Source organism: Podarcis muralis, chromosome 1, assembly GCF_964188315.1.
Source record: "Podarcis muralis chromosome 1, rPodMur119.hap1.1, whole genome shotgun sequence".
NCBI lineage: Eukaryota > Metazoa > Chordata > Lepidosauria > Squamata > Lacertidae > Podarcis > Podarcis muralis.
Window position 1 is genome coordinate 77873189 of NC_135655.1, and position 27454 is coordinate 77900642.

The 27454-nt window shown below is 40.1% G+C and overlaps 1 protein-coding gene across 10 annotated transcripts in view; it reads left to right on the top strand.

Annotated features, from left to right (window-relative positions):
* The window catches only part of PPP6R3 (protein phosphatase 6 regulatory subunit 3), a 61683-nt gene that overhangs the window by 20714 nt on the left and 13515 nt on the right, over nucleotides 1–27454 (top strand). For 4 of the 10 annotated variants that reach the window (XM_077931997.1, XM_077931984.1, XM_028735826.2 and 1 more), the window contains 17 exons: nucleotides 955–1083; nucleotides 2403–2529; nucleotides 5065–5297; nucleotides 8323–8509; nucleotides 9266–9403; nucleotides 11637–11702; nucleotides 12371–12483; nucleotides 13853–13966; nucleotides 14833–14962; nucleotides 16050–16202; nucleotides 19626–19775; nucleotides 20320–20384; nucleotides 21109–21224; nucleotides 22037–22122; nucleotides 22707–22793; nucleotides 24341–24438; nucleotides 27308–27362. In XM_077931997.1, coding sequence (XP_077788123.1) covers nucleotides 2518–2529; nucleotides 5065–5297; nucleotides 8323–8509; nucleotides 9266–9403; nucleotides 11637–11702; nucleotides 12371–12483; nucleotides 13853–13966; nucleotides 14833–14962; nucleotides 16050–16202; nucleotides 19626–19775; nucleotides 20320–20384; nucleotides 21109–21224; nucleotides 22037–22122; nucleotides 22707–22793; nucleotides 24341–24438; nucleotides 27308–27362 — 1803 coding nt within the window. In that variant the 5' untranslated portion in view covers nucleotides 955–1083; nucleotides 2403–2517. The remainder of the gene's footprint in view (nucleotides 1–954; nucleotides 1084–2402; nucleotides 2530–5064; nucleotides 5298–8322; nucleotides 8510–9265; nucleotides 9404–11636; nucleotides 11703–12370; nucleotides 12484–13852; nucleotides 13967–14832; nucleotides 14963–16049; nucleotides 16203–19625; nucleotides 19776–20319; nucleotides 20385–21108; nucleotides 21225–22036; nucleotides 22123–22706; nucleotides 22794–24340; nucleotides 24439–27307; nucleotides 27363–27454) is intronic. The other 6 variants (XM_077931987.1, XM_077931989.1, XM_028735863.2 and 3 more) reach the window with 5 other exon arrangements.

Genomic DNA, 27454 nt, shown 5'->3' on the forward strand with positions numbered 1-27454 from the left:
AATGATATGATCATAGTTGTATATGGGAAGAACAAAGCTCAGCATCTGTTTTGATCCTTTAAAAAGACACTTCATTAATTTTGCACATAGTTTAGAGAACAATAGCATGCAATAGGGGAGAAATTGTGAAACACATTTTGATGGGCAGTAGATATAAATAATATAGATAACTGGTGTACCCTATATGTCATAGAAGGAGTACAGACATAGGAAATGAACTAAAAAGAAAGGAAAATGGTGGTGCATTAAAAAATCCATATAACTCTACAAAAAAATCACACCATTTTCACACATTGCATATATCTGCCAAGGCTGCTGCCAAGGAATGTGGCAGCTGTGCCCTGTTCGTATATTCAGTAAGATTTTTCCAAACTGCCCAGAGTTTTGATTTTGATTTGATTTAATATTTGTATTCCACTTTTCCAACAACAAATGTTGAGCTCAAAGCGGCTCACAATAATCACAATAGCATTAAAAAAAAGTTGCAATTATTATAATATCAAGCACAGTAGCTTATAAATGAAGCAAACAACAGCAACAGATTCAACAAAAGAATTAATATAATTCAGTAAAGTCATAATAACTGATAGTGTTGCCAGGATACTTCCTAATTACATGGAACCTTACTCCAGAACTGCCCTGTTGATTATCAAATTCATTGTTTTGCAACATAGCAATGGATGGAAACCTTGTTCCCTATACATGAACTATAGAAACCTACATGGAACTATACACTTACAAAACCATTTGAGGTAGGTAGGCAGGGTTGTTGAGTTAGCTGTGAATCTGATTATCAGTTTCTGATATGATGGGAGGAGAAGATTATCCAGGCCCATTTTAATATGGCTTTGGGCCATACAAGAGAGAGGCGTTGGAGGACTGCTGCTCAACTCCTTGGCACTTATGCTGTAGCATACTGCTGGGTTTCATCTTGTTCCCCATGCTTTTTAACAGCAATATCAAGCCACTGGGGAATTTAGACCATGAGGTCACCAGTATGTCATTTCAGTGAGTTGGAGCACAAAGCCACCAGTATGTAGATGACAACCATCTTCTGGCCTCTCTCCAAATCGTCTGAATCAGGTGAGGCTCTGCAAGTGCTGAACCTTTGAATAACTTCTGCCCTTCCACAATGTTTTGGGAAACCAGCGCTATGTAATCATCTTCCAAGAAACCTGGCTTGTACATGGATCTAATTGTAAGATCCCCATGGTGGGTGCCCTGCAGCAAAAGAGTAGGAGAGCAAAAGAATAAGACTCTAAACTGGATACACTGTGTGGAATGAAGATAAGATGTATTCATGTTGATGCAGAGCTCCAATGAGGCTTGGTAGTCAAGCATATAATTAGTGAGCCCTTCAATGGGATGTGTTGACCACCAGCTTCAATTGCTTTTGAAAGGGATTAGATGAGGCTAGAAATGGCTGCTAGTTATGATAGGATCACAGGGAGTATGCCTCCAAATACCAGTCACTGAGGTGCAACAGTGGGAGAGAGCTATTTCCCTCCTGTCCTGTTTATGGGCTTCTCATAGGCACAGGGTTGGCCAGTGTGGGAGATGGGAGAGTGGCCTGCATGAGTATTTGGTCTGATCCAACAGAGCTCTTAGGTTTAGTATTGATCATTTATTCCTGAATTGGAGCACTGCATGTTGCAGTTGATAGCATCTGTTTGGGATGGAAAATTCACCAAGTGTCTAATCACTGTTTTGGCTAACTCCATGGGTGGGGATCGTGAATTATGCATAGTGGTTCTCAGTTCACAACAAAGTTGAGCCCAAAGCAGCTCACAGTAATACCTTCAAAAGTAACATTTCCAACATAACCATTCAGTACTTGATGTAGTTTGACCAGATACATAATTTGAAATAGTTTATCACAATTGGTAGTTGAATACTAATGCAGAGCCAGCTCACATAATCCATCTGGGAAGGGGCCTTCTTCCTTTCTTTTCACTGCCACAAAGAAAGGAGGTAGAAGTTATCTGCCACAGTAGTGCTACAGCTACACCCAATTTTTACTCACCAAGCTGTAAAGTCCAAAGTTCTCAGGTCCAGTACAGTTTCAATGTATTGCCATGTGCATAAGGTTGAAGAATGAATAGGGGTATGCCTGGTCCTAATAAGACATACAGTCCCGAACAAGGAATTGACTACTCCATAACTGAATGCAGTGTGGAGTCTATGAAACATGTTTATGCATTTGTCACCATGAGAATCAGAAAAGTGCCACTAGATTCATTTGTGTCAGTAGTAAACACCATGACATTTATTTGAATGTTGGCACATTTGTAAACCTAGTAAAGTCTTAATGCTGTGGGTTTATGAAAGACAAGTTCTCTTATTTTAAGGGTTCCTCTGATTTGCCCTTTGATCCATTTTGTGGTGTTTTTCCTTATTCCAAGGGTCCTGGCCTCCTGTTGAAAAGTGATGGAATAATCTGGTCAGCATCTGCCATATTGAGAAACCAGCCCCTAATACGGCTTGCCTGGGAGAAAGTTTGTGAAATAACGCAGTAACATGTTTGCAGTAGTATGCTTTTCTTTTTTGTTGCTACTTACTGTTAGTCTTTCCTGAATCAATTCATTGAAAATCAATGAAATGTATGTATGAATGTATGTATGAATGTATGAATGAATGTATGAATGAATGTAGCTAGGGAAATATTTTCATGCAGCATGATCTATGCATACATTATTGGAAGTAAGCACCACTGTGTTCAGTGGGACTTAATTTCAAGTAAGTATGTGTAGGTTTGTAAATTTAGTGCCCAGGAATTATTCTGGAACTCTTTGTCAGAAGTACTATTGTTCACAGATTCGGGTTGCTTTGATTGGGGTTAAAGTCTGGAAAACTGATTTTATTTTTAATAGATGTAGAATGAACCTTGCTTTTTGGATTGAAAGTTACCCTGTATTTGTCAACAAGAAATGGTTGCGGTAGCCTGACAAATAAGCCAATGTTTGACTTCAGTTTGTGTGTAAATTATACTGTGTATGAAATCTGAGCAACTTTTGTAAGTGCACTAATACCTTAATTGGTTGGCTAGCTTTGGGCCATTTCTACCTTCTAATATTTACACATGATGTCATAGCATGGAATTCAATATTATACAATTATAAAAGTTCTTTCTGCACAAACATTACTGCTTGTCAGATGGAATGACACCCCCCTCTCTGTGCCAATATTGGTGGGCACAGGGGGAGGTGGTGGGGGAAAGTCCACTTGCACAAGCAGAACTCCTTGTACACAACTTTCACTGATGTGGTGCACTGGGTGAATCCTCCTGTTAGATTTAAATAACTAAATAATTTTTTGTTTTGTTTAGTTTATACCCCACCCTTCCTCCCAAATGAGGGCAGGGTGGCATGATGTATATCAGTAGACAATACTTCACAACCGAGAGTGTTGGAAACAGACATAAATCAGATTGTCCTGATCCCCTTATACCCAATGAATATAACAAACCAAACTTGCTGGCTGTCTCCTCAATCCTTACCATATGCATTTGGAAGCAAGCATTGTTGGTTTCAGTGGAACTTGCCTCAGTGAAGTGCTTAGAGAGCTATGACCTATTTTAAAGGCAAGTGCCTACAATTTTTGGCTCAACTTGGATCTTTCTCCACAATGGAAAAATGTGATTCTCTATACCTTCACCACTAGCTATTTATGGAGAGCATCACACATGCATCTTTATGAGTGCTGACCTGTGCTGAATTCATGACAGTATTATGCTGGCTGTATATGCCACTCTGGTTCTCTCTGCAGTTGCCTTAAAATGAGAGAACCAAAGCTACCATCATAATGCAGTGCAACATGGTAGAATGAGCACGTATCATTTTCCATAGAAAGTGTTCTGCATGCATGTTTTCCAGTAGACAGTTGCTACTTAACTCTGGCAAATGGCAAATTATAAGGTTATGTGTTTGAGAAACATTTGTGGGTTACTGGGCACTTTATCTAACTCTATTCCTGTTTTTCCTCCTTATTGTGATTTGCTAATGCAACTGATGTCTATTTGCTATAGCAGTGAGAATTATGTATAATAGTCCTATGCATGTATACCAATTTCTGTTTAATGTTGGTGGGCACAGTTGAAGTTTGAGGAGAATAAACCATTCTCAAAAAGGATTTTATGGTAACTAATTGGGGCTGGGTTTGTAACGTTTTATTATGAAGTGGAAAAAGGGTTCTGGCTCATGCCCTCATTTCTTTAATTTTTAATAACGTTTGTGCAGCATTGACTTGTTAAGGAATTAAGCTGAGTTTCTGAAATACATATGCATCAACACATTTTTTTAAAAAAACAGCCTTGTCTTAATTTGCATCAATGCAGTGCCAAGAAAAATCACTTAAGCCTTGAGTCAGTATGAGGCCAAAGCTATGTTTGTAGTGTCGATACTTTGCTTGTTGGCCTTTTTGTTCATTTCATGAGCTCTTGCCAGTCATGGGCTAGGTGAAGGAAAGCCAGATCTTTTGGTGCAAACTAATAAAGGGCTTAATTCTATTCTTGGCAATAGTATCCATAGAGATAAAAGATAATAGTACACATAGGCACCTTAGTGAGATAAACATGGATCCACAGTCGTGTGAGCTAAAATCCTCTCATTTTTCCTGATTTAACTCTCAACTAGCATTTTAACAATCTCTTGAATCAGCTGCTTCTTGGAAACTGACTTAGAGTGCCATCAGTTTGCTGTTAGATAAAAAGACAAGAAGATACTGGAAAATTCTAAGCTGGGTTAACATTTTTCTTACTGTTGTTGCATTAACATGTCAAATCTTGTATGTCAAAATTTTACAATTCTTGAACTAGCTAACAACTTTATTGAAATTTAAGACATTGGCTTATCATTCAAGGCACTTCGATAAAATACTCCTTCATCTTCCATGAAGTCCAATTTTTAACGCTGTTCATCTTTTCCCTGCTTTCTGTTTTTGCTCCTGCAGTTTTGTGTGCAAACTGAGAACAAGGGAAACAGGAGAACGGCTTCCCTAAAGACTGTTAGAGACCTGCTACTGTCTGTCCCTTTAATTAAGGCTGTGTGTGCTTTTCCTTTTCTCTAGACCAGCATGTTTTGGAAATTTGATCTTCACTCATCATCCCACATAGACACACTTCTAGAGAGAGAAGATGTAACACTGAAGGAGCTGATGGATGAAGATGATGTTTTACAAGAGTGCAAAGCTCAAAACCGCAAACTTATAGAGTTTCTTTTGAAATCGGAATGTCTGGAAGATCTGGTATCATTCATTATAGAAGAGCCACCTCAAGACATGGATGAAAAAATCAGATACAAGTAGGAAATGAGTTTTGATCTAGGAGCTTGAAGTTGAGGGAAGACAAAAGCTCACTAGCAGAATAGCTGACTGTAGTTTCATAAGACTGTTGCACCTATAGTTTAAGGGTGGTAACATGTCCCTCTTTATGGTATGTTTTTTTAATAGACCTTTTAAAAAAACCTCATTGGGTTATATCTCTACTCTGTTCACAGGGAAACTACGTGCTGCAAGTGATCCCCCCCACTGCTGTCTTGTGCTTCCAACCAAAAGTACACCCCCTACTAGTCTTAGCTAATTTAACACCCTCCAGGTATTTTGGACTACAACTCCATCCTCTGCCCACACAGCTGTGCTGTCTGGGGCTATGGAGCTGTAATCCAGAAGCTCTGGCAGACACTAGGGGGCCAAAGCTACTCTAAGGGTTGGGCACTTTCAGGAAAGGTTTTTGATGGTGTTGGGGAAACTCGAGTGGGAGAGGGGAGCATGGAGGTTACGGTGGAGATTTAAGTGGAGGCAGCTTGCATGAGCAAATCAGTGGATGCAAGAGACTAATGGAGAAAAGGAGGATTTTTCTTGTGCGAACACTGGCGTTACGTACAGCCCATTGGTCTGGTGCCTGCATAAAGAAGGCTGACTCATATTCTGGATTACATTATAATATCTGAGAAAACCCCTTCCCACACCAAATTTAGTCATTAATGTAGGTCCTGCTTTGTGTTCTTCTCCATGTCGGTTGAGACTGTTACTGCTGGAAGTAGGGCCTTTTATTCAGTTTTTCAAGGTGTGTAGAGCAGCCCCCCCCCCCCAGTATATTAATCCATCTTTTGCTGGCTTTTAGGAGAGTTTGAAATGCAACTCTGACTAATAATGATTTTGGATTGTGATCCTCCTTAAGCATTTGAAAGGTGCATATGTGTGTTTGTGTGTATTAGTGTTTTAAGCATTATACTGTACTTAATCAGACTGGATTTCTACCCAGAGCCACCCTCACTGAAATAATGTTGTCAGATACAAAACTTGTCAAACTCGAATGGTTGGTAAAGGTTGCTTGTGCTCCTATCACTATTTAAAAGTTCATAGGTTGCAAAATAGCAGGAATTTCTCTCTTTTTACTTATGTGTACTTGTAGGTTATTAAAACTTTTTAAAAATAATAATAATATAAAACTTGCTTTCAGTAGTGGCTGGTGCCCATGTGCACTGGTGAGGCGAAGGACAGGTTAGCCCAACAGCCAGGGGTGGAGCTGATTGGATGTGGAGGCAGCCAATTCTGGTTCTCTCCTCAGTTTTCTCTCTTGAAAAGATACTAAGGACATCTAAACAACTTCTTCATTGTTCCTGTCAGACCTCTGGACCAGTACTGTCTACTTTGTCTGGCATTGTGGGAGGGGCGTTATTGGTTTATTATTATTATTATTATTATTATTATTATTATTATTATTATTATTTATTTTTTATTCTCGTTTTGCATTTTTGTGTTGTGAATTGTCCTGTGATCTTAACAATGATCTAGCACAGGTATGGCTAGCTGGTGGGCAGTAGGCTGGTTCCACCTCCCCTGTAAATTTTATCTGACCCTTAACTTGGAAGCCTGCCAATAGTTGTTGTTTTTTGCATGGTGCAGTGCTGTAGCTACAAGGGGGCTAGCCTGGGGCTTTTTTTGCCCTGGGTGAAACCTCCAGAGGGGCACCACTAAGGCTCTCAGCCTGTGTTGTGAGTATATGTGAATGCATATGGGGGGGGGGGTGCCAAACTGGGTCTGTGCTACTACATTTTCCACACACTATGTAAAGATTTTATTTCATTTGCTCAGGAGTTGGTGAACCATGGAGGAATTATTCACCCCATTGCTAAGCAAAGTTTCCACCAACTGTGCAGCCAGAGAATACTAAATGAATATATTTTAGTCAATATTTGTAGCCACAACACTTTCATTCTCTTCTCCATGGCAAGCAAGCAAGCAAACAAACACACATACTCCACATACATACCTTGGGGCAAAGTGGGGGTTGATGTTGCATCTCTTTCACATCTTCCTCATTCTCCTCTCTTTGGCTGTGCACAATCAAGCACAATGATTAATAACAGAAAGCTAAAGGCAAGGGTGCTGACCCTCCCCACACTCATTTAGGCTCTCTCTCTTTCTCCGTTGTCTGCTCAATAAATACATTGCATAAAGCAGGGCTTTTGGCTCTGCATAATCTCTGCTTCTCCTCTGATCATGTACTTTCCAAGAGCAAGCAGTTTTGGCGACTGAAGCTTGCAAGCCGCCCAATGTAAGATGCTGCAGCTGGATTGATTGGGGGCATTGATCTGGTTCACTCTGTTTTTATGCTATGTGTCCTGAAGAACTCCTTATTGACTACCTTTCATGTTACCAATCAGAGAAAGTAGCCTAAATACAGGAGTATTGGGCCCCAATGCTTAACCTTATCAACTCTAAAGACTCCTTTAAGGGAAGCAATGGAATAGCTTTAGAGCACCCCACTCCCCCCAAATTGGGATAGGACCTGGCAGCACACAGTGATTATCAATTGAATGCATGTATGGGCAGGTGATTGGCCAGCAAAGAACAAGTGTCTCTGGAGACCATTCTTATAGCAATCTTAATAAGTCACTGCTGCCACCAAGGCCCTGAGGAGTGATGGATTTATCACTGCATCCACAGTCCTTCCATTCATCATGGCAACAGCATAAGGTAGAGTTGGCAGACAAATTGGGCTCAATTCATACAGCAGCTTCAGGCTGGTGTCGTGATTGGGCCTGGGTAAGGCCTTCTGCCAGGTGGCCCCGGCTGTCAGAGCAGCTTGGTGGTGGACCTAATAGATGATTATATATGTTTTGTTGATAGAGAGGGAGTAACCCCTGGATGTTTGCTGGCCTGCCTCCACAAACTGAGGGGTATCTCTGATTTTCTTTGCACTTTGTGTATTCAAACTACATATAATGGTACACTCAGCATTGCTAGATAAAGCACTTGTTATTGGTGTGTAAGGCAATTTATTATTACTAATTAAGTAAAATGTCTACTTCTCTCTTTCAGATATCCAAACATATCTTGTGAGCTGCTTACTTCAGATGTTTCACAGATCAATGATAGACTGGGAGAAGAGGAATCATTATTAACAAAACTGTATAGTTTTCTTCTAAATGAGCCACCCCTAAATCCGTTATTGGCCAGTTTCTTCAGCAAGGTGCTAAGTATTCTTATTAGCAGAAAACCAGAACAGGTAATTACTTCATTGCTCCTTTGGAAACACTGTGCTTTCAACTGCCTAGCTTAAGTTACTTTCATTCCACTTGCTATTTTTAGAAGAGCAACAATCTTAATAGTTCTTATGGCAAATTAATGTTGGTGCCATATATAGATTTTTCAAAAAGAATATAAGAATGTGTTGAGGCCCTTTAACCATCTGACCACCCATGGGCCATATACCACCTTTGGAAGCTTCCTATTTGGTATTCTGGGCCTCTTTTCCTCTGCCTCTTTCCCTCAGCTTTCATGCAGATGTCTTCCTGTCCAAATTGCAGGAACTGGAAATCTCATCAGGGTTAGAATGCTTGCATGGGAAGTTGTAGGGCTTCTGCATCTGTGATTGTATTATCTACAAAGACCCATTGAAACAAATGGAGATAGAAGAATTAAACATTTTAACCTCTCATGGCAGGATTCTCATCCAAATTGGTCCCCCAGAGCCTAGTATTTGCATTTTAGGAAGGCAACCTCCCACAGTTCACGGGTGGTTTTTCCTCAGTTCAAATTGCAATAGGGAGCTGTGCATGCATGGAAGAACATGAAAGGTGTGTGTGTGTCCTGAACCATGTTGGCTCTGAAGGAATGTGGCCACTGGGGGTGGGGGAAGGCACCCCTTTCAAAGAGGGATAAGCTTGACTCTACTTAGTTGTTTTCTTGCAATTTAGTTTTTACTGTTTTTGTTGGCTTTACTCTTTCACAACTTTTATGTTCTGCCTTTTATCTTTCACAGATCGTGGATTTCTTAAAGAAAAAGCATGATTTTGTAGACCTCATTATAAAGCACATAGGAACCTCTGCTATTATGGACTTGTTGCTCAGGCTGCTAACATGCATAGAACCTCCACAGCCCAGGCAAGAAGTGTTAAATGTAAGTAATTTCTTTTGGAATGGGAGTCATCTTTAAAAGTGAAGATTAGTGGCATTGTTTTTGAAACTGAAATTGTAAATAGCTAGTGAGATACCCTTGGCATTCAGTTTTTAAGTAGAGCAGGAAAAATCCTTCACTTGCAAAGGTAACTGTCTTCTGTGCTGTCTATGAAATGCTTAATTTTTTATTTATTTACTTGCAGCCTTTTCATCCTATTCTTCAGCCAAAAATGCTGAATAGATCTTTAAATCCAAATGATAAGAGAGTTCCTTCCCTGAGATTTACACTCTCAAAGACAAGACAAGACACAAAATGAAAAAGATCTGGGATGTGGTAGAGAGGTTCCTGTTTTGTTCAGCTGGAATGGAAATGCTAGCTTTCACCAAGCACTTAAATATTGTATTTGAACTGTAAACAAATTCAATTTCAGCTGCTTTTAGTTTCCCCATATTCCAGCTGTTTGTTACCTGTTCAGATTGTTAGTAGTGACAACTGAGCTTGCCATAGTTTACACATGAATGAAATCAATATTTTGTGGTAATTCTTGAAACACCTTTCCAACACATTCATTTAAAATATCGATTAACAGCTAGCAATTAAGTTTATTCCAGTTGTAGCTCAAATAGCATGTTAAGCTATTTTGTGTTCTGTGTACAAGTCATTAAATGTGAAGTAGAATGCTAGAGTGTGTTGACAAAAATACAAGTGAAGTGTTGTCACCTTACAGCAGCAGTGCATAAAAATCAGTCAGAGAGCAGGTTTTACTATTTCAATCACAGGAAAAGCAACTTTATTTTAATTTTAATGCTGTGATTTCTCTTTAGAACTACGGTCTCTCCTCCATGCACCCCATTTGATAATCTTCTTTTTTACCACATGCAAGTCTCTGTACCAGTCTATTAACCTTTCTGCCTTTCTCTCCATCTTTTAATGCATGTTGTCGTCTGTATTCCTGCAGCTCTAGCCACACTCCATAAGCCTCTCTACTGTCTATATTATGCCTCTCCCATTGCAGATATATGTATCTCCCCCCCTCTTTTGCTATTCCCCCCTCCATCTGTTGAAACCGCACATAAAGTTTTAACGCTCCTAGCAATTCACATGCAGAATGATTCTTATAAGCTGGTAGGCTGTGTGTCGTGGCTCAAAAAGCTGATGCCGCCACCACCACCACACACGTCTGAATCAATGGAGGAGGAACACAGTGATGCCGAAATTTTCCTATCTTTGTTCCACAAAGGTTGGAAGGACTGCAGATAATGCATATTTGGAATCCCTTCAGGGAACTGCGAATTGATTCATTGTTGGCCTTTAGGGTTTACACTGTGCAGACTTGCAGAACACAAATGTTAATTTTATTTCTAATTCCACAATCAGAGAAAAGCTAAATGGGCCTCTCATAGTCTTTGAATTAGTAATTTTAGAAGCAGAGGATGATCTTAAAGGCCTGGTTTCAGAAATAAATATTGAAAAATCTACATGAATGCTGTTGGGGTTTAAGTAAACTTAGGAACATGATCTCCAGGAGGAACTGGACATGTAGCAATGGAATGCTATATGGCAGCATAAGTCACTTAAAATCAGTCTGCGCAAGCATAAGAGAAAATATAATATGCCAGTCACAGAAAGCTGGAGTGATGGTAAACAAAAGAGGTCTTATTTTTTTCATTTGGTGGGTCTACCCAGTCATAACATATTTAATTAGCAGAAATGATTCATATTAAAGGGCAGAACATATGCAAATGTCTCAAAATATTCTTCTTGTATACCTTGTGGGGAGAATGCTGGTATGTTGTTTAAAGATTTGGCGGTATATTGCAATGCTAAAAAACTTACCAGCTGCTGTTAGAGTAGAAACAGTACCGGATGCCTTCTCTGCAACATGACAGATAATTAATATATATACTAATCAGTGTACTAGTGTAGGGCATCTCCCCCCACTCCCAAAAATAAATACAAAAAGATCTGGTATAATTGTTAGAGATCCTTTCTTTCTCCCTGGCACCCTTAAAGATTGCCCATACTCATGTTCTTGGTTTTTATACTTTGCATGTGGTAATATTGCTTATGGGTTCCTTCAAGTTTCTGAAGTCTTACTGATGTTGTTATCTCTGGGAATGCACTTTTTAATGTATAACTTCGCTTGTGGGTGGTACTATCTATTCTATCTGTGTGACTGATGAAAATGTGAAAGGAGACTTAATTTCCTCCCCTCTCCCATATGTCTCTACAGTGGTTGAATGAAGAAAAAATAATTCAGCGGCTTGTGGAAATTGTGCATCCTTCTCAAGATGAAGATGTAAGGAATACATGTCATGGTTCATATTCACGTAAATTTTGTAGGAAATTTTTGTCCTTTGCTGCTCTCCATGCCAAGCCCCACAGAGCCCCTCCCACTTCTCCCCATCACCCAGATGATAAACCATCACTTGTACTGTGGCAAAAAAAATCTGCTGTCTTGCACTGCTAAGCATTATGGAGATAGCAATCTTGTCTGCAACAGGATTTCTGGAGAGGATCCTGCTAAAAGTGTGTGAGAGAGGGAGTTGGGGGAGATGATTGTGTCTGTGTGAAAAGGGGAGTTGAATGTGTTTTGTTCAAGCTTCAGAGCAGTAAAAGGAGATACTGTCACCAGCCCCACCCACTGGCATGCAGCTCCTGCCCACCCACCCACTGCCACATGTGCCCCCCAAGGGGCAAAAAGCCACTCTTCTCTGATTTAAAACTTTTCTGTGCGTAGTTATGCCTTGCTTACAAAATCCACACACTTCAATTTTGTCACATGCATTCTATACAGAATGAGAAGCGTATAAGGAGGAGCTGCTGGTCCTGTAGCTTAACACTCATAATTTGTGTTGCCTTCCGGGAATTGGGTGAATTTGCATTTAAGTCTTAACCTTTGGTGCTAACTATCAATGAATACTGTAGGGTTTTTTTTTTATTCCATAAACTGTCCTTGTTGTTTAGAGACACTCAAACGCATCCCAGTCACTCTGTGAAATTATCCGCTTGAGTAGAGACCAGATGCTACAAGTACAAAACAGTTCAGAACCAGATCCACTGCTTGCAACACTAGAAAAGTAGGTTGACTTGATGTTGCCATTGCTGTCATAGATGTATGTATATATTCCATGGATATTGACATTTTTTGAAATGTTGAATGCTTTGCATGTGCCATGGAGAATGATGTAACTTGAATGCAAGTTCTGAAGTATGATAGTGCATTCTCTGTAAGAAACAAGACATAAAAATGCTTAGATCACGTTAACAAAGATAAAAAAGTTTAATGTGTATTTTTAAAATAAATAAATAAACAGCAACAACCTTGAGATGCACTATACTCTGACCTAGTTCAGGTGTTACGCTAAACCATGGTTTGACATTACAGAGATAAGCAAGCATGAGTTTCAGTCTTCCCTGCTTGTTCCTTCCCTCTTGTGCATGCAAGTAGAGGAAATAGTAAAAGGCTCAGAGAGAGAAAGTACATGGTTTGCAAAGGTGATGACATTGATACTAAGGAAACTTATTTATGTTTTTTATCTATATAAGCAGATGTTAAAGTAACTTAATGCCTTGAAATCTATGAATGGTAAAACTAGGATCTGTACTCTTTAAAGGGGTCACAAATAAATTTTATGCACTATTTGTTGATGCTTGCAGTACATAACCGGCCGTGGTGAAGTATATGGCCTGATATTATCCACAGAATGGGAACTGAGCAAGGGAGTTAACCTTTTGTCAAGAGTGTGGGTTGTAGGATTGCAGTCAAGAACTAAAGGGGAGGTGGCCAAGGGCAGAGTTTGTGTGCATAGTAGATAACAGCAATGTCCAGAAATACTAAATGTTTATATTGGTCAAGACTGTTCCCCCAGTTTTGAAAGTATTTTAGTGCCATGTGATCATTTCCTGGCTTCTGAGCTTGCCATTACTGTTACAAGGATTAGGGTTGCTATTAAAATAATTCTGATTCTTTTATTAAAGAAAAACGCAAGCATCTCTGGACCAAAGAACAAACTATAGGCCATATGTATGCCTTTCCTGAAAAATATGTATTTATTCATTTCAGAATATATTTAGTGTCCCCTCCCCCCTGCAAAAGATCTAGGGGTCTGATACAGTTTTGAAGCAATGCTATATCCAATTAATTAAGTATAGCAGGTTAAAATACAAATTTAGCCTAGAAGCAGTCTAATATTCCATAAATGCCTGAGCAAAAAGACATGTCTTAACTGAGCACTGGAATGTTAAAAAATTTGGTGCCTGGTTTATAATAGATGTGTCACTGTAGAAAAGGCACTATTATCATGTGCCACCACTGAATGTATTGCCTCTGGTGGTGGAACAATGAGAAGAACCTGGGCAGGTTGATAAAAGGAGAAGCATTCCTTCAGATGCCTACACCTACAAAAGGGAATGTTAAATTTCCAACAATGTTTTCTTTCTCTTTAGAAAAGAAATCATAGAACAGCTGCTATCAAATATATTCCATAAAGAGAAAAACGAATCAGCTATAGTCAGTGCAATTCAGATATTGCTGACCTTACTGGAAACGAGACGGCCAACGTAAGATTGTCTTTTAATGTTTCTACTGTTTAACAGTATTTTATCCAGCAGCAGTTGCGTTGTTTCCACCCTGGTCAGATGACTTTGTGCAGTTGCATATGTATAAAGGTTTCTGAATGAGCATTTTTCTGATCTCTACCTAGTTTTGTGGATTCTGGATAGTAAGAAGGTGTTTAACAAATGCAGTTTATACATGTAAAAGGCCACTTTCTGTCCATTGCGGCACTGATTTCACTATAGGGAACAGTTGGAACAATATGGTATCATTTGTGTAAATTAATGTCATTAGTTTATATTGATGTCTTAGTTGGTAGAGCATGAGTCACTACTTCTTAGGGTCGTGAGCCCCACGTTGTGAAAAGATTCCTGCATTGCAGGGGGTTGAACTTTATGACCCTCATGATCCCTTCCAATTCTGTAATTCTATGATTCTGTTAAATTGATGTAAATTGTGACTACATTATCTGTACCTAAACACTTATCTTATACACATTCTTGGAAATAATAAGTCTTGCACAGTCCAAGTGGAAGCTTCTGAAATGGGGTCATCATGAATACATCACTGCAAAAATATGAGATTCATGTTGCTTAGAAGACAGTATTTGTGTATGTTAATCGAATTTTTAAAACATCATTTTACTGTGTGTCTGTGTGTTGGGTTGAGGGAAAGACTAAAGAATTGTTAGATGTGGGTCGGTGAACAACAATGCAGATACTGTATCACCTTAAGTGAAAGGAGAGTTGAATGTAAAAATTTTGATTTGTTCCCTTTACTATTATCTAGCCTAGTCAGCTTGCTGATCTATCTGTCTTTTTAAAGTAGCTGTGCTTTCTGTGTTAAAGAGCTTACCTTTTCTTCATTTTAGATTTGAAGGTCACATAGAGATTTGCCCACCAGGTATGAGCCACTCAACATATTTGGTCAACAAGAGTGTATTAGAAGCCATAAAAGCACGACTTCCATCCTTCCATGAACTGCTCTTGGAGCCCCCCAAAGTAAGTAAAACATTTAGTGCATGTGAAATTGGAGCCATTCTGTTCCAGCTTTGAGGGCACTCATCCACTGTTTGATGAATTGGACATTGGTGGGTAACCTATATACACTTGGCTTTTAAGAGTTGTTTTTAATCTGTTGTGTTTGCTGTTTGCTTTGTTTGCTATTATATTATTTCTGCTATTTTAATATTATATGACATCTCCTTTGGGCATCTCAGTAATGGGGTGGAAAGGTGTGGATAAATATTTTAAATAAGTAAATAAGCCACCCTTCTTCCAGTCCCAGAGGGAGTCTCTCTATCACCTCAGCGACCAAACTGCTTCTCCCCTCTCTTCCTCATTTTGTGTTCCCAGTGTAGAAGTGAACCTCCATTGCCAAGGAAACTGAGAGCATTATATTGCCCGATTCTAGTTCTGCTGCTTTCCCTTTCTTGACGTGCAGAACCAAGCTTTGCAGCATGATTGCCTAGATCGGCCTTCCCCATCCTAGTGCACTGTATATATTTTCTCCAGCTCCCATCACCCCAAATAGCATGACCAATGGTCAAGGATGATAGGTGGTAGTCTAGCAACCTTTGGAGGACACTGGATTAGGGAAGGCTGATCTACCTTCCAACTTTGGTAAGTGAGGCTTTGAAGAAGTTGAGAAGTTATGCCAGTCTCCTCCCTGTTCTCCCATGCCAAGCAGCAAGAGTGACTTGCCATTTATTGGCTTCTTCAAAGCCTTGAACAGAATGAAATAGCCTTGTCCCATCCAATACTCTGTATATGCCAAAGGAAGGAGACCAAGTCTCAATCTTGTTATGGTTTTAGCAAAAGAAATGCAACTTTGAGAACTTGTTTTGTCATTGGCCAACTGATCATTGAACTGCTTATTTTACATATATGTCCTCACATTTTCAGCCCATGATATTGTAGAACATAATGTATGGGACTAACATTGAGTTTCTCTTTTAGGTATTCTGCTAAATGTTTCAGACTTAGTTTTGTGATTACCTTGTTTCCTCCTGCCCCCTCCCCCTTGTGGATAAATAATACTTTGGAGTTTGAGTAATATTTCAGTATTTTTGTTCTCTTTTTTGTCTAGAAAAGTGTTATGAAGACAACATGGGGTGTATTGGATCCACCTGTAGGGAACACCAGGTTAAATGTGATCAGATTAATATCCAGCCTTCTACAGACAAATACAAACAGTGTAAACCTGGAACTTATAGAGCTCAATAGCATAGGAGTTATACTGGTAAGTGCATAAATACTTGCAATATTGACTTTCCTATCACAGATTATCACAGCAATGCTCGTAACTTTTTTATTGTGCTAATTGTTCCTAATCTTGCTATGTCATGACACAGGTAAAAGATACTATGATTTCCTTGAGTGATTGAATGGAATGTTACCTGTGAAATTAATATTTCTGTGCTGCCTCAGGTTTTGTATCTGAAAGTCAAATTAAATTACATGAGATATCCATGAATGGATCCTGTAACTTAAAAAGTACACTAAAATGCAGTCATGAACTATGGTTGACAGCAGTGTGTCGAGACCTGGGGGCATTCACTGATATTCTCTCCATAGGGAAAATGGCCTCTGGATGAATGGAGATTTTCAACTTGAAAATGGGGTGGGAGTAGAGAGTTAAGTCCCCTCCATTGCAAACAAATTTGCACTTCCCTACAGGCATTTCAGTTCTTTTGAAAGTTGGGGTTCCAACCTCAGACCTCATGCATAATGTGTAGTTTGTTACAAATAGTTTAATCATTTGTTAGGGGCAGATGCAACTGTGGGAAATAGGAATGTCCCATGAGTTCAGAAGTCTAGAAAAATGGGGCTGTGCTTTATTGGCCATAGCACCATCATAAATTAAGATGGAGACACAGGCACTATTTGTTTTATCTTAAACAGAATAAAATTGGCCAGTACATACATATACCGTATTTTTCGCTCTATAACACGCACCTGACCATAACACGCACGTAGTTTTTAGAGGAGGAAAGCAAGAAAAAAATATTCTAAACAAAACAGTGGATGTATGATTTTTGTGGTTCATGCTGTGGCCACAAACGTGATCTGACGGTGCGTTTGGGGTAGCCCAATGCAAAAATCCTGTGGATCCATGTGGATCCATGCTTTGTAACCACGTTTTTGCGCCATTGCAGCCCCATGAAACAGTGGGTGTGTGATTTTTTTGGTGCAGGCTGTAGCCATGGACATTTTATGTGATCTGATGGTGAACCTGGGGTGACCCAGTGCAAAAATCCTGAGGATCCATGTGGATCCGTGCTTTGTAACCACGTTTTAAGTAGGGAGGGAAGGAAAAGCATTCAAGGGACAAGGAGCATGCGTGGGGTGTGTAGAGAAGGATGTGGCTAATGATGCAGGCAAGCGGTTAAAGGGGAGAAGGAACACGCGTGGGGTGTGTAGAGAAGGATGTGGCTAATGATGCAGGAGAGGGATTTAAGGGGAGAAGGAACACGCGTGGGGTGTGTAGAGAAGGATGTGGCTAATGATGCAGGAGAGGGATTTAAGGGGAGAAGGAACACGCGTGGGGTGTGTGGAAAAGGATGTGGCTAATGATGCAGGAGAGGGATTTAAGGGGAGAAGGAACACGCGTGGGGTGTGTAGAGAAGGATGTGGCTAATGATGCAGGCGAGCGGTTAAAGGGGAGAAGGAACACGCGTGGGGTGTGTAGAGAAGGATGTGGCTAATGATGCAGGAGAGGGATTTAAGGGGAGAAGGAACACGCGTGGGGTGTGTAGAGAAGAATGTGGCTAATGATGCAGGCGAGCGGTTAAAGGGGAGAAGGAACACGCGTGGGGTGTGTAGAGAAGGATGTGGCTAATGATGCAGGAGAGGGATTTAAGGGGAGAAGGAACACGCGTGGGGTGTGTAGAGAAGGATGTGGCTAATGATGCAGGAGAGGGATTTAAGGGGAGAAGGAACACGCGTGGGGTGGGTGGAGAAGGATGTGGCTAATGATGCAGGAGAGGGATTTAAGGGGAGAAGGAACACGCGTGGGGTGTTAGAGAAGGATGTGGCTAATGATGCAGGAGAGGGATTTAAGGGGAGAAGGAACACGCGTGGGGTGTGTGGAAAAGGATGTGGCTAATGATGCAGGAGAGGGATTTAAGGGGAGAAGGAGCTCGAGTGGGGTGTGTGGAAAAGGAGCTTTTCGGCGAGCTGAGAGGGGAGGGGGGAGGGAAAGAGCACTGTTGCTTTAAAGGAGCCAACCAGACAGCAGCCACTTACAGCAGTGTAAGCAGCTCCTTTCCTCTCCCACTTTGCTCCTTCTCTCCCTCTTTGCTGCTTTACGCAGCTAACGGCGAATCCCCTGCAACCCAAGTCCTGCTCAGCGGATCAGCTGAGACGCTGGGAGAATCGTAATTTCCCTCTCTCCCTCATCCCGTGCCCTCCTGTCCCCAGCAGCCTTTTTAAAAACTTTTTTACTGGTTTTCACTGCGCTCGTGGCTCAGAGCCCTCCTGTGCCCTGCCGTCCCTCTGCAGCCTCATTGCTCCGTTTAGAGAGCGTTGCTAGCTGAGGCTGCAGCAGCTGTTGCTGGCTACGCGGCGCTTTTCCGGCTCCCTATGGCTCCCGTCTGTCCCTCCTCGCGTGTAAGCGGCTGCTGCCCGCTTTGCTGCCATGGCTCTCCTTCCCTCCCTCCCTCCTCGGCTCCTCCCCCTCCTCCTGGCTGTAAAGCAAGCAAAGCTTGCTTTGCTTGACTGACGGCAGCCATGGATCCAGTCGAGTGCATTCGCTCCTTAACACGCACAGGCATTTTCCCTTACTTTCTAGGAGCAAAAAAGTGCGTGTTTTGGAGCGAAAATTACGGTAATCTGTGTTTGGTTAAGGGTATTGGGAGCAGCTTGCATCTTCATGAGCAGCTGTCACTTTTTGTAGGAATTCTTATCAGCTGATGTGATATACTCTAATATTCATGAGTAGTCTGTTTTGTTGGGAATGCAGAAATCTCTGCTAGCAGAGCTGCTGCATCTTCCATCCATAGGCTTCTCTGAGGCACTGCTAACACAAATACTATAGTGGCATAAGATGGTTTGTGCATATGTTGATTGGGGACAGTAGTTTATTGAATTTTCTTTTTAAAGAACACTGAAACTAGGCTTAGTTATTACTATTACTACTTTGCTACAATTCAGAGCAGCATTCAACTAACTTGTGTTTGAGCAAGGATTAGCAGTAGCACAAGTGGATTCCCCTTCTGCTTCCTCCAGATCAGTTTCAGAGAGTTAAAGAAAACCTTAGAACACATTTGGGAGGCACGAGAGGAGGAGAGCAGGAGAACGTTTCATCGCACGATGAGAAACCCTTGTGGTAACAGAATATTCACCTTAGTCCTACATTGAATACAATCCTTAGTATACAAAATGACTCATTTTCAGCGAAGGCTCTCACTGACAGATGGGAAGAAGTGTTTTTCTCCACTTTTTCTAGAGACTTGAGTGCCATCCTCCACTCCATTCTGCAGGGTCAACCCGTGCTGCTCTGGACCAGATCTTGGAAGGATGAAGGGAGGAAACAGCAAAAATTACTGTCCTTCTCTTCCAGTGGGAGCATCCTTTGAGTAGAGTTCAATTCATGGAAACTTAAACAAGCAGACTTGGATTTTAACAGGGCTATGTTTGACTCTAGTTTCTTTTTCCCCTACAGGACATGTTTTTTAAGTACACATGGAATAACTTTTTACATACTCAAGTAGAAATTTGTATTGCATTGATTCTCGCAAGTCCATTTGAAAGCACAGAAAATGGTACAATTTCAGATCAGGATTCCACTGGAGACAACCTTTTGCTGAAACATGTAAGCTGTTTTTATTATTTGTAGTACTCTAGGTATAATTGGGCTAGGCTCCCCACATAGAAATACTCAGTCAACTAGGTAAGATGAATAAAAGCAAGGTGACCAAGAGGATGAAAAAGTTGAATTACTGTTGTAAGGCTTTTACGCTTACCACTGTCCTGCTACCTTCCTCTAACAAAAACAGTTTTTGGTTTTAGCAGAAGTGTTGTACTCCAGAGCAATGGCAGCTGCAGTTCAAGAAATAAAGTTGCTGATCTAAGTATAGATCAGCTACTAGTTCCTTTTGCTAGATTAAATAGGTCATGTTTTGCCAAGAAAATCACGCCTTTTTTTTTAAGCTGGCAACAGTGCAGCTATTAACTTGTGAGAGAGTATTTTGAAGTAGAGCTGCAGAGTAATAATCATTTCAGTCTTGTACTCTTTTTCAAATTTAGAATATGGTGAACTGGAAGGATCGGTTGGGGGGAATATACATGGTATATTTGAAGATATATAGCAAAAATATATATTGCAAAAAAAAACTAAGGAAGCTTTTGTTTTATAGCTTTTCCTTAAGTGCCATTTAATAGAACGAATACTTGAAGCATGGGAAATGAATGAGAAGAAACAGTGAGTAATCAAAACCCATTCCCTGCATTTGTAGTTATGCATGCTGTATACTATTTGGGAAGTAACATAGTACTTGATTTAATTCAACACAAATTTAAACAAAATATTAACTGTACTTGATTGATGTTCACAAAGCATACTACTTTGGCCTAGAGGGAATATGTTCAAATCACTGGCTTCTTGAGTGGAGAAGGTTAGGCAAGTTCTCTCTCTTTCTATCCCTGCAGTGTTCACTGCTGCTGTTTGTGGGTATGTGCTTTGCACAAGCAATATATGGGTCTGCTTTTGCTAATTTAACTTCAGTATGTTTTTATATTTGAGCTAAATCTGAAGAGTCATAAATTGTTTTAACGGAGATCGCTGTATGCACAGCATAGGCATAGATGTGAATTTAAATAAATCTTGATGAATTAATGGCTATATTATAGAGTTGTGTATTCTGTAAAAGTAATCAACCCCCACCACAACTAACATTTGTCCCATATGATACTCTGCACAGCTCTTGAAATCAAATTGAGGAGCAGAGTTTGAAATATTTTAACTGCCTAACAATTGATTGGCCTTTTTGTGAAGGACTGACCAAGTCACATTCTCTTCTCTTCTCTTTGCCAAACAACCATCTCGTTTACTTATATACTCTTCCAAATCTATAGAGAGAACAGTCTGTAACTAACAGATTAAACAACTGCCTGTTTAAATAATAAAATTTGTTGAATTCTTGCAGGGCTGAAGGAGGAAGACGATATGGCTACATGGGTCACTTAACAAGAATAGCTAACTGTATTGTGCACAGTACGGATAAAGGGCCAAATTGTACATTAGTGCAGCAGCTTATTAAAGGTAAGTGATGTACTTTTAAAGAAACAAATACTTGATCTTATTGCTGATTTCTAAATGTGGACAATGTATATCCCTATCTCCCCTTCTCACATGCCAAGCCTTTACCTTCGGGTTTGCTCTGAGAGTTGATCAGTCAGCCCATTGGTTCCTGCCTCTCCTACAACATCTTAAAAGTTAATCACTGCAGAATTGATTGTCAGTGCATGTTATCTATATCTAAGCAAAGCTAAAATTCTACAGGTTGATTCTGCCCGTTAGATATTTTTCACTCTACCCCTGCTAGTTTTGTCTGTAATATCTGTTATAGGGGCTGTTTATATACAAAAATGAAAATTTGCCCTTTGAGGTAGATCAGTTTTATGCCAAGGCAATTTTAACTGTTTTAAGACACATTTTAAATCATGTTTCCCACTTTGGGAACAAAGTGGACAAAGAGTGATTCAGACAGTAGAAGTTTCTTTAGAAAAGGCTGCATTCCTTTTGGGTAATTTATCAGGGCCACATACCAATTACAGGAAGAGATAAAAGCCAGCAGAGGGTTGGTTCAGAACCAGAAATGGGTAAGTGAATCTTCACTCCAGGAAGAATCTCAGATTCTACTTTTAAGTCTCACATGTCTTCCTTCTGCATACAGCAAGGAACAAGGCAGAATTTCTAGCTTGTGGGTTCTACCTTACGTTGGGGGATGAGTGTATATGTTTTTGTAATGCTTTTGGTATTTTAAAATAATAAAATAGAGTGAAAATTAATGTGCCTTACATGACAACATGCAGCAGCTTTCTTATTAAACCGCTTTCTGCTTGACTTTCTAGAGCTTCCAGATGAAATCAGGGAGCGATGGGAGACTTTCTGCACAAGTTCTTTAGGAGAAACAAACAAAAGAAACACAGTGGATCTAGTAGGTTTCATAAGATGAAGTTTCTGGGAGATTTTCTATGGGAATTTTGGCCCTTATTTGTCAGGAATGCAGGACAACACCTTTCTAACTCATAGAATCATAGAACTATAGAGTTGGAAGGGACACCAAGGATCATCTAGTCCAACCCCCTACAATGCAGGGATTTCAGCCAGATCATACATGACATATGCCCCCCCCAAAACCCCTTTGCTTTAAAACCTCCAAGGAAGGCGAGGCATTCCACTTGTCACTTTTTCCAGGATGTCGAGGAGCCATTAATATGCACCCGTGTCCAAGAGAGATTGCTATCCTATCTTTGTTTTGAAAGTGTGTGCAGCTCTAATTTTCAAAGTATACTAACTTTGTATCGTCTTAGAGAATTCCTTTGCCAAAAATAGAGCCCTACTTTTGGATTTTGAACAGTACAGAGTTTCTTATAATTAAGACCCCAGGCAGATTGGTCTTTTAATAATTCGTTTAATACATACACACACACACATTTTTTTTGGAACTATGTATAGACCTGGGACGTATTGTTTTAAACCCTTTTTCTGACGCTGATTCTTTAATTGTTCTGTCTGTAGGTTACTACTTGTCATATACATTCATCCAGTGACGATGAAATTGATTTTAAAGAAACTGGTTTCTCGCAGGATTCCTCTTTACAGCAAGTGAGTCAAACTCTGGACTGTTTGCAATTGTTTGCATTGATGCCTTAACTGAAAAGAACTTGGGTGAGACGATTGTCTCGGGAATTTGCAACTTTTAAAACTTAGATTTAGCATTTTTAAGATGAGGAAAAAATTGAAAGCTGTGGAATTTTGGGGGAGGGGTATGTATGATCACAACTTCCAGGATGTAAGTAATTTTGGTCTGCATCATTAATTTGATTAGAATTTTAATTTTCTAACAACTCTTGTCAGTTGCAACTTTCTGAGGAGACATAAGGAGATTTCAGAATATATGTTTTTAATACTGCAAACCATGTTTGGCTTGGAACATCGTGTGAACTGACCTGTAAGAGTTAAGGCAGTTAATTCCTTTAGGTGTTCCAGCTGGCAAACTAAAAGTGTAGTTACCTGCTTTCACAAATGTGTAGCACCCTCAAGCTGGAAATACTTGTGTTATTTCTCTTAACAGTCTTAGTGAACTAATTATATATATTCTGTATTATCACCTGATCGTGAGTTAACTGTTATTTTATGGTCATGACTGTGGAACTAAAAGAGGGTTATAATCTTATCTGGGAGGGGAAGCAGACCACATGTTCCCACAGTCTTGTGTACCCCTGATCCTGCAGAAATGGTTGTTGGCAGTTGTACCACCAAAGGCACATATGACTAGTGCTTTAGAGGCTATTTTTTCTAGCACAGTTCTCTTTCCGACAAAATCACCCAGTTTCTGGCTGTGTACTCAAAGAAGGCACTCGAAAAATCTGCTTTACTGTCTGTGAAAATGTAGCCTTAGTTTAGCTGCAATTCTAGAATTAGCCTCTTTCTCCCCCTGTCTCCTGATACGTACTTTGGGGATTTCTCCATCCATGGGCATAAAAGCTGTCTTCATCTGTGCCATGGTAGTTCATCAAATCTGAGTCTAGCTTATTCTAGCCAGTTAGTGATGACAGCTTGAAAAGTTACTCTGGATCATGCTTACTTAAAAGAGCTCCAAACTGTTGCAGTAGCTTTTCTTTTTTCTGTGGCCTATGCAGAAAATTAAGATGCTATCTTAAATATTTGTTGAATGCCTTGTTTGGTGGCATCACGAGGCACCTAATTCATTTACCAGAACCATGTTAGTGGATGCAACCTTCTTAGTAAGGAAATTGCTTTGTAGATACTGCCTCCAAAATATATGTAACTTCTGCTGGATCCAAAAAAGACTTCCCTTTATCTTCCTCAAATAATTTGATGGAGGTGTCACACTGTTTCTCTTCAAGCTACTTCTGTAAGAGTATCCAAACTCTTGTTGCCTTTTTACCTATAGTTTTTAAAAGAGTAACTTCAGGCCTAAGTTAATTATTACTTTATGAAAAAGTAACTGAATCATTACAGAAGAGCAACTGTTACCAAGCACTTGCCCTAAGGCCCTCAAGTTTCAACATTCGATAGTTCATAGATAAATAATTTAGGAGAAAGTGTTTCTGGAGCAAAATGGGCAAGTAGTATTTAGACTATTATTAGAATCATTATATCACTGTCATTGGTCCTGGGGTTGCCAGGCCTTTTCTGATTATCAGATGCAACAAATGACGTCCAATTTTATTGACCAGTTTGGCTTCAACGATGAGAAGTTTGCTGACCAAGATGATATCGGCAAGTGAGTATTTTAAAATTTAATGTCTGCCTTTTCGTTTTCCATTTGTTTGTGTTGCAATGGTTAGTGGCTGTCTCTCTAGTTATAATCTGTGTGTAGTCAGCTTGTTCATTTTCCAGTTACACATTTTGTGCACTCATAAGAGGAATTTTTCCTTTAAATTATGCCTCATGTCTAACGCCTCTATCCCTAGCATTTATGAAGCAAACTCTTCTTATGACTGCCACTAAAATGATAGACCAGAATGCTCACAATGTTGATTTCTCTCTCTGAAGCCTCTTTATCCCAATCCAGAGTACTATGTTCTGAATGCACTGTGTACCAGGTTTCTGATTAAGTTTTCTTTCCATAGAAGATTGACATAACCAACACAACTTCTGTGTGGTTCTGTATGGTGCTAATCCATATGGTGTAATTTTTGCATAAGTGAAGGTTTTGAACATAGACCTGATTAATTTAGCTTATCCTTTGAGTCCAATAATATTACTAGATTTGATTGGTACTGTCAGTTCATTATATTTTAAATGTGTGCCCTTGGAGGTTTAGAACAGGTAAGAACTTACCCAGTTTTAAAATGTGAGTTAATTTATGTACTGTAGCTGGATCTCTTCCCTGTGAGTGGCTGCAAGCATATGCACCATTTGTTTTGTTTTCATATATGTTTATGGAAACAGTGAATCCCCCCCCCCCCCATTACTTCCCAAATAGTAAAGGAAAATGGTTAGTTCCCTGTTTGGTGTGGGAGTGTCCGCTGTGTGTTCTATCAGTCCCATTTGCCAAAGGCAGAGATGAGTGGAATAGAAAAATTGTACCAGAGCACCCACCATGTTGGATCACTGGGGAAACCGAACTCAAAAGAAAGAAGGACAATCTGTCTAAAGGGGGACAAGAAAACAATGTTGCTCATCTGAAATGGGTGCATTGCTTTCAGTCAGCCACCAGATGGCAGAGCAGCATAATTCAAGCCAGTGAGAATCATTTTTAACATGTGGGTATGCAATCTGTACAAAGCCAGAGCTCCATAGATCAGGTAAAGGCTGCTCAAAGGCCTGCTTTAGATCCTACTAAATGCATCTTCATTTTTCAATAATAATTTGTTGAGAAGTTTAGAATCCCTATTTTCTGATTCTCATAGAATGTTCCTAATAATAACATTAATAATCCAAGCACCAGAATTCATAGCAGATGCCACCCTGGGCTCAGTATATCACTCTACAAAGACCAGAGTAGCTAATGGTGGTGATCAGACCCTTTCTGTGGCTAAAATAGTGGAGCATGTACAGTAATTCTTTCATCTTACGCACATTTGACTTGCATGTTTTCAGTTATATGCAGTTGGCCGAAATTGCACAAGTCAATTCCCAAGCAAGGCGGAGAGCTTAAACGCTCTTTTCATGCCAGGTCTTCTTTGTGAAAGGTGCGTTCAAGCTCTCCACCTTGCTTGCTCAGCATGCCAGTTCTGGAAGGCCATGGGATGTTCTCTCAAGATTTCACATGAACATCGCTGGCCTTCTAGAGCCGGTGCATCGAATGGGCCTTGCCCAGCAAGCAAATCAGAGAACTAGCTTAAAAGCTCTTTTTGTGCTGGGTAACCCAAGCAGACTTTGGATGAAAATAACTTTTATGCTCTTGACCTTGCTGGCTGGGGGAAGCCCACTCGGTGCACCAGCTATGGGAGTATGTGGGTGCTCTTTATCTCTCCTTCCACCCGCTGGCTTCAGGGCAGCTCCAAGAGTCTAACTATATGCAGTTTTCATGTGTACATGTAAAACTTGGTACTGAACCCCTACGAAATAGGAGGGATTGCTGGTACATTCTCTCCAGTAGTAACCATTTGTCATAGGAAACTGCCTTTAACCAAGTCAGTCAATTGGTCTGTCTAGTTCAGTGTTGTTTGGACTTACAATGGCCGTACGTTGTTATGGTAGATCAGTCTACACAGCCATTAGCATGAGAAGCCAAACATCTGTCCACTTCACTTTGCATCTGGCACCTCTACTGCTCTATCCAACAAGGTTCCCATCCCCCAACATCTGTTGAGCAGCCATGTGGTCTTTAACAAGCAGTAGACAGCCACCCAACCCATCCAGCATCATACAGGGCTCTTCCACAACCCACAGTGGATGTCTCTCATGCCAAGCAAGAGAATGGAACATTGATTACTTACTGTGAAGCTTCATTCTTGTTTGGCATATGAAGCAATCCACTTCCTCACCTGTACATACTCTGTCATGCATGCACAACATTGAACTAGATTATTACTCTTCTGAATTTATATGGGGTTAGGTTTACAAATGATTTTGCTACAAGTTATCCGTGGAATGCAACTGAGGAGAAGACAGCTGGGGGGGCGGGCGGTTTCATAAAGAAAAAAATATGGTCACATGTCTTTGCCTAGAGTAAATGGGAGAGATGCAGTCCACAGTGAATGCCTTTGCATGCCAAACATACAGTAAGTTATCGCTGTGCTGCTTCATTAAGTATCTGGAACTGACAAATTAAAGTGCTTTATTACTTTGTTTAAAGAAGGTGGGCACCCTTAAATCTTTTCATCGTTTAATCTGTTCCTGGATTAGAATATTTGATTTGATGGCAGTTTTAGCATGGTTATCTGTAAGTTTAGGTAACTAGTAGTGAGGATTGTTTTCCACAATACTTTTTTTGTTTGTTTCTTCAGCTCTGGGAGCCTGTGACAGAGGTCTTGGCTCCTTTTTTGGATGTAACCAGTCAAAATCCTCACAAGTTTAGTAGTAGAAAAGAATGTATCAGTTTCATGAGATTATAAAATGATGTGAACTGAAATAATTCAGGGGTCTGTGTGGAATGCCATTTATTCTCTGTTTTAGTGTATAAATTTGTACTTTGTTCACAGTGTTTCTTTTGATCGCGTATCAGACATCAATTTTACCCTCAATACAAATGAAAGTGTAAGTATATTCTTGCAGCTATTGTAAAATTCAAAATGGATGCTATTTGTTCACATTCTCTCTATGTGTGAGTGGAGAGGCCCTGCCCTTTT